The sequence below is a fragment of the Neophocaena asiaeorientalis genome, unplaced genomic scaffold (genome assembly GCF_003031525.2).
Source record: "Neophocaena asiaeorientalis asiaeorientalis breed wild unplaced genomic scaffold, Neophocaena_asiaeorientalis_V1.1 scaffold492, whole genome shotgun sequence".
NCBI classification, from domain to species: Eukaryota; Metazoa; Chordata; class Mammalia; order Artiodactyla; family Phocoenidae; genus Neophocaena; species Neophocaena asiaeorientalis.
Window position 1 is genome coordinate 822 of NW_020171985.1, and position 7,510 is coordinate 8,331.

The following is a 7,510-nucleotide window of genomic DNA, read 5'->3' on the forward strand; positions in this document are numbered from 1 at the left end:
AGAGCAGAGGTAAGAAATGAGGGATTTTTAACTTTTACCTTTTATTACATTGACAATGAACATTTTTATTTTATAATAAAAACTGATGTCAATTGACAGACCCCCCTCTACCATTACTCTAGATGCCCACTAACAGAACTAACCTTTCCTCTGATAGCAAATCTAATTCCTCTGACTCAATGCATCTGCTATTCCTCACACCCGCCCCCTTCTTCCTGACCCCAATCCCTAAACAATAATCTCTTCACTCTTCACATTTCTATAGCTTCTCACCACGTTCAGTCTCTTCTCACCTCCACTATTCAAAGGCTAAGGAAGACTTAACCACTCACTCATGTTTCATGATGTTCAGCTGTGGGAGGGTCTGATTTGGGACCACAAAACTCATTCGTGCGCAGATGTCCTTATAATCCTGATTCCTTCTCTCAAAGTCCTCCACGTGGGCAGCCAAGTGGGAATTGACAACGCAAAAGGTAGTGTTGTGAAATACAAATCTCACAGCTACCCCACCTTTGTTTCCCTGTTAGCAAGAGTAATTATCCACAGTTAGTACAAAGATGCAACTAGCACCTGAACTTCACATGGACATAAATCATAATTGAGCTCATTTCCAAAGTAACTCACCATCTTCCCCATGATTCCAGTCCCAACTGTTTCTGTAGCAACATCACGGATATATCGCCACTGGTCCTTTCTGGCAAATATCAGGAGCATCATCCCAATCAGGCGGACCAGCTGAACCTATGAGTCGCAGGGAGTTAGAAGAGCTTCATGTTAATACCACTCTTTGCCACATATCGAATTCCCACAACTAATTTTCCACCAAGAAGATATAACCATGCCCTAATCTGAATCCAAATCCTCTAATTTCCCAGTGGGCCTCATAAAGAGAAAACAAAATTTCTCTGGGAAAGCTTTAATCTGGCTCTGACCAGTAGGAGTTAAAAGTCTTTGGAGACAACGAGTACACTCAGCTCTAGATTCATTATTTTAATCACTTTTTAGCCTACCGTGAGTAGGCAGCATTAAAAATTCGAATAATAATGACAAAGCCTCTAGCCCAGCTTGTTCCTTTTGCCTCTTCTTCCTAGTTTCTGATTTACAATTTCCTAAGAAATTAAAATGTATAACAATCCTTTTTACTTTTAAGTCTGTGAACTAGAAATATGTCTGAAATGTGTATTAGTCTATATGAGAGGAATAACATCTTCAGGAGTCTTATCACCTATATCAGCTGTTAGAAGATGCAGATGAAAATTACTTAGACAAATGACTCCTTTTAAAGGGCTTGGTATGGTAGCCCCATAATTAAAATAACTCTTCTGGTAGCCTCTACCACGTGCCTTCTAGAGACCAACAAATTGGGCCACCTTGCTAAAGTCAACTCTATTCTTGACTTGCAACCAAGTTTCGAGCTCATTGAAATTCCACAACACTCCTGTTCTTGCTCCAATTCCAAAGCTTGCCCTATGTACCCACATGCTTCAAACTGCTTTTCTGTAAAGCATCCAGTTCTGACCATGTCAGCGAACAATTTCAATCTTAAACTCTCATTGCAAAAATCACTTATCTTATGTGTCATTATTTGAGGTAATTACTGCTATGAGGACAATAAAATTCTTCTTTTCTCCTAAAAACTACCTAAGCAATGAAACTATAAGATCGGGAAACTTAGGGAATTTTTTTTCTAGGAAATAGGAATAAAAAGGATTAGTCTGCCCTATTCCAGTATTACACATGGGGAAGAATTCAATTAAACCACTCTTTTGGAACAAGCTATAGATAACAGAGTAACTTCTAGTGAGTTCTATTTAGTTGTATACTAAAAGAGATAATTCAATGCGGCTTACTTTCTTACACTTGGCTTTGGAATGCAAACCCCTCTCCACAGCCAAGGACCACTCTTGTTCCTTCACAGATTCAAAGTAGAAAAAGGCTTCTGTGCTCAAGTCCAGCTCTTGGAATCTGAGAAAACAAGAGGATGTCGGATCTACACACATCCCATAATTATCTCTGACTACCTCCTGTCCCATTTTCTGAGACATTAGATGAAACAATGCGGAAAAGATAAATTTTAGAGAACTGCTCTATTGACTCAGGTGATCAGTAAGGACAAGTAGTTTTCTTTTCAAAAGACTCTCCGCCACAGGTATATGCACAGGCTATGCAAAACACAAACAAAAAAACCTCCATAAGGGATAACAGTAGAGCTTTGCTTATATATCCTAGAAATAGTCACTGTTAGAATTAACCTCAAATCTCAGTTTCTATGAAGTATATAGTTTTCTATGGGTTTTGAGAGGATTAGATGCTTCCTTACACCAATTTAGGTATCTTTTCCTTTATGATCTCACAAATTTGACCCACAAGTTAACTCTCACATATAGTCTACAGTAGGTTTTTACAAATGGTGGGGGAAAAAAAAGCAAAATGTCACATAAACTAACACCAAACATACAGCCAAAATGAAATTCCAGACGCGCATTTTACCCGATGCAGTAGATATCAGGAGGATTCGGATCACAGTTCAGCCAAGGTTCTAGCCCACTATCTGGAGACTGGCCATTCACGTTCCATGTTCCAACAAAGAATCTAATACATGATACCAAAAAATAATTGAAAAACAAAGGTCAAGTGTGGATGGTCACAATCAGCAACATAATTTCTCAAACTGTTTTGCCACACACACACACCAAACCCTCTTGCCTGTAGGAGACAAAGGCAGTGGGCTTATTCTCTCCAAATTTTACATCAGGTAAACCTACAGAAAGGAACCAAGTCTCTATTTAAAAGACACAAATTTAATTGCTCTACCACATTTCCATTCCATTACATTCCATCCAAACTCATATCTGAAGGGAGAGCTTGTGGATGGGAAAGAGGTATCTTCATGCTATAAGGATGTCTAACATGGATAACTATTCCGTAAGGAGTTGTAGTTAAATCCAAAAACTCACTTCCCGAAGGATTACAAGGACATCTGTGTAGGAAATTCTGTTGAGACAGATATAGTATTAAGGGGGAAAGCAGAAGGGAAAACTCATGACTGTCTTAACTGTTTACATACAAATATAAGCATCACGGGAAATCTGAAGATCTGGAGGTTTCAGCATAGGGATATAGTCATGACTGAATTAGAATAAATGAGGCATAATGGGATAGCAGATGGGACTGGAATCTTGGACTAAAAGGGTACATGCTGTTCGAAAATAACAAAGAAAAGCATTGCTGCTTTGAACATCGGGATACACGACACACACCACACGTAGTGAGTCCAGAAAAGAGGATATCACCAAGATGAAATGAAAAATATAATAGAGGAAAGAATCGAAGATAGACCTCCCAATCAAGATGCTTGGGTGAAACTTCCTTCAGTTAACTTCCCAAAGTAGGTAAATTAAAGTCTAGTGGTAATGGCGGACTTAATTTTCCAATATTGGCAAGAAGAAATTCAGCAGGCCAGATAGATAAACACACTTGCTTATGGAATGTACTAGGAGACAATTCTCTAGTACTTGTGAGCTTGACTTGGTTCTCTAAGAGTGGATAGAAAGGTTAGTAGAGGTGGTATCACTAGTAATTAGAAAATCCAAGGGAAACTGTAGCACTTGCATTATTTTGGATATGTATGTTATTGACCAGCATAAAGACAGGGGCTTGAATCAGCTCACCATTCTTTTCTTTATGCTTTTATTCTGAATTAAGCTAATTAAACTAATACCTTAAATACCCAAAGACCATTTTTTCCTATATGTACTAACGTTTAGCCTCAGTAAGTAGAAGAGAGACTAACCTGAAAGTCTGAATGTTGACATATTCTTTCTCTCGCTTTGCCAGGATGTGTTTGATGAGACCCTCCCGCTGCCCAGACTGGGTGTTTGGTACAAAGAGCTTCCGCATGGTATTGGTCACTTTGGGCTGTTCCTTGTTAGAAGCTTCCTTTTCACGTGGAAGCCTAGCAAATAAATGAGGAATTCAAAACTGAAATTGCCTTAAACAATTCCCATGTGTGTCTCACACGTGGGAAATCTGTTTCAACATAGGACTTACATTCTATTCACTGAAGACGGTGGGGGTGGCGGTTCCCGATGAACCCCTGTAGGCTGATTCTGCAAATTTATTTTCTTGTCCAAATTCAAAGATGAAAAATTATCCTCAAATCCAAGAAGCCCTGAAGGACACAGAACCCAGAGTGGAAGGGGGGAGAGATAACATCCAACTTATCCAGGATTGATAGGACTTTGCTTTGATCAGCGGTTTTGGTTTGATCACTATTTGCTCAGTGGCATTACCAAACGGAAAGGTATAAGAGTAGTGATAACGTAGATTGGGGGAAGAAGCACATCTGTCCCTGAAGCACTGACATGTTAACTAGAATGACAGTAAGTTACGTTAACTTGGAACGTGAATAATAAGAGCTAGTCTTTATAGAAGAGTTTTAGCACAATGCCTGGTTGATAGTAAGGAGCTATATCATTATCTCACTTAATTGTCACAAAGACCTCATGAGGTAGGTGCTATTAAAAATCTTCCTATGTTACAGAAAAAGAAACAGAAGCTCAGAGTTGTCAAAGTAATTGGACCAAGGTCATGTAACTAGTAAGTCAGAGAACAGGGATTCAAACCCAGGTAGTCTGGCTCCAGAGCCTGCACTTTTTACCCCTCTGCTAAGCCGGCACTGAAAGAGCTAATGTGCCACAGAAAGGATCAGGAGTGAACGTGAGTCAGTGGGTACGGACTTGATAAAACCACTCCATAGGAGAAGGTATCTGACACTGACATTAATCCACATTATCTTATCTGCCCAGATAAAATCTATTGACTCTGCAATAATCATAGCAACCAGGGAAAAAAAGAATCTTTTCAGTACCTGAAAAAACGGAAGAGTTGTCCTCAGTGTCTAATTTCTGGTACCAGCTGGATGAGTCCTTTTGCTCTGGAACAAGAAGTTGTGACTGCGCTGGAGAGATAAGGGTCATAGTCAGAATGGAATGACTATTCCATTGAATGGAATATACCATAACCAAAGGCCATTCACTCAGCACTCAAGTGCAGGGGCCAGCGCCATTCTTGAATACAAAGGAAGAGACTAAGAAAATGAGGGCAGCTCTGGGATCATCTGGGACCAGAGGAGGATTACAGTCTGCAGTAAGCTGTCCAAGGAATGAAACTGAAGATTCTGGAAATTGACTCAGTGTCCTTAAAGCTGAATAGACTTATTCCCTAACCTATCCCTGGGGCCATTCCTGAAGAAAAAAAAAAATCGCCTATCAAGGCTCTAGGGGTGAGGTACTTTGCTAATGGCCACTTGCCTCTGTACAGCATGTCCCATGCAAGTAGTAGAAAGAAAACTGCTGAGGCTTGAGTTACCTTCCTGAGCAGCAAGGACCTCTGAGAGGAACTTCAGACAGCGTTCCTCATCAGGGATTTCAAAGCGGCGCTCTCTGGTCCAGTCCCCCTGAATCCGAATTTTGCAGCCACCTAAAAAGAATGGAAATCCATGTACATATAGCTACGGAAAATAATGTTTTCTTGGGATATTTTCAACTTACCAATTTAATAGGAGAAGGTCCAGATTGCAAATATTCCAGACCTCTAACGTGTGAAGCATGCCTATAAGATCAAGGGATTGGGTGTGGTGGTGGTGCTGGGGGTGATGCACAGAGGAAAATCTAATGAAGGCTGATAAACTGTGTAAATGAGCAGCCCAATATAGTGATATGATATGTACTGAAATCACAGTTTCCTACTTTCTGATATATTGCTCAAATGTCACTGTAGGAACCTCCAAAATCTAGCAGAAGATCAATTCCTCAACCACCCTCCTCCCATCTCCTAGCTGGAGATTCCTACCACTTCAAATCCAAATCATATAGTAAGAGTCTCTGAAGAGCGAAGGGAAAAAAGGAAATATGATGGTTTGTTCCTAGGTACAGACTGTACCCAGGCAATTGAACTTATAAGCTAATTAAAAAAGAAAAGCATAATGGGATTGGTTTGAATTATTCTGAAAAGGAGCATCTATACCTCATTTACCTCAAGTGAAAAATGTATGTCTTGAATAAACTCATAAAAACAATATAATGACCCATGTCCAGGAGTGGTCTGGTTCAAGTACAGTCAGTTGGAAAACAGTATAATTAGAAGCAAAGTTATCTGGGACTTTAGTTTCTTATGTATATAACATACTGTCTCCCTTTTCTAATGCCCTCTATTTACCATCAACTGTCTGGATATGGTGACCCAGGAAACCCATGTACTTGTTTACATTCTTATTTTAACTGATTTATTACATTTATTGCTTTCTCATGGCCCTGGAAACTATAAGCTCCTTAAGGGCAAGAGGCAGGCTGCACATACCGGTTATCCAACACAACACTCTCAACGGTCTCCCGGGGTTGTTTGGGACGGAGGGGCTTCTCAGGACTCAAGACTTCGAAAGCTAAGACTGGGAAAGTCCCAGGCAAACTGGGCTCATCGGTCACTTTATTGATAACAATGACATCAGACTTCACAGACAGAAGGCATTTAATGACTACCAAACTGGACTCTTTCACACTTGTAAATAACAAAGAGGTGAGAAAATAAAATGAAAATCCTAGTTTCTTATGGTAGAAATCCACTTCTGAACCTTTGACTCTCTCTTTCTTTGCATTTCTTTAAGTTTCTGTATTCACAGATATTTAGTGATCAGAAGAAAAGAGATAAACATAGAGGAAAAAAATGAAAAAGAAGGCACCCAAGAGGACCAGCAATAAGAAAATTAACAGGGGTGCCACTGTAAGGTGGAGAAAAAAAGAGGGGGCATGAATAAGGACTGTCAATTAGAGCAGCCTTGAAGATACGATGGGAAAACCTCCTTCAGGGCACAAGTAGTCCTCTCTTTCTCAGATAATTTATATTAAAAGTAGAAAAAAATTAAAAAAGAGCAGTTCCTACCTGATACAGACTTAGAACAAGAACACACATTCTCTCTGTCCCACAATCCTTGAAAGATTTATTTTTTCAAATATAAAAAATAAACGGACCCATTTAACGGACAAAAGATTCCAGAAATTGCTTTACAAAGTAACACTAGATGCTCTCTCACCATGTTGCATGGGAAACAGGACAAATTACCTCCACCACCCAACCTTCTACTCTCCTCCCTTCCAGCCCCTCTGGCCTCTTTGTGATCAGCAAACACTCCTCTATCTTCAATTTCTCCTCTGAATACTCCCTGCATCTCTCAGTAGTTCTCAACTAAGCATGCATTAGAATTACCAGAGGCGCTTTTAGGAAATACTGACACTTGGGGCCCCATCCCAGGCCAAGAAAACAGAATCTCTGGGGGTGAAGCCCAGGCACTGGGAGTTTCTAAAACACTCCTCCAGGTGGTCTAGTGCATCCAGACTGAAAATCAGAGTCACCTGCAAACTGGCTGGGCCCTGAGACTAGCTCCCGCTGCGGCCCTCTGAACTAGAGGCTATTTATAGCCTTTCACACCCTATGTAATTTAAGACTGATGTCC

At 40.2% G+C, this 7,510-nt stretch overlaps 1 protein-coding gene across 1 annotated transcript; it reads right to left on the reverse strand.

Moving 5' to 3' along the window:
- Nucleotides 1–328: 328 nt before the first annotated feature.
- LOC112401006 (inositol polyphosphate 5-phosphatase OCRL-1-like) lies at nucleotides 329–7,225 on the reverse strand. Its single transcript, XM_024747066.1, has 9 exons — nucleotides 7,120–7,225; nucleotides 5,371–5,481; nucleotides 4,871–4,960; nucleotides 4,051–4,171; nucleotides 3,794–3,955; nucleotides 2,491–2,592; nucleotides 1,851–1,965; nucleotides 625–741; nucleotides 329–520 (listed from the first exon to the last, which is right to left on the reverse strand). Exons 1-9 carry the CDS (start codon nucleotides 7,223–7,225, stop codon nucleotides 329–331), a joined length of 1,116 nt encoding a protein of 371 aa, XP_024602834.1.
- Between the last annotated feature and the right edge of the window lie 285 nt (nucleotides 7,226–7,510).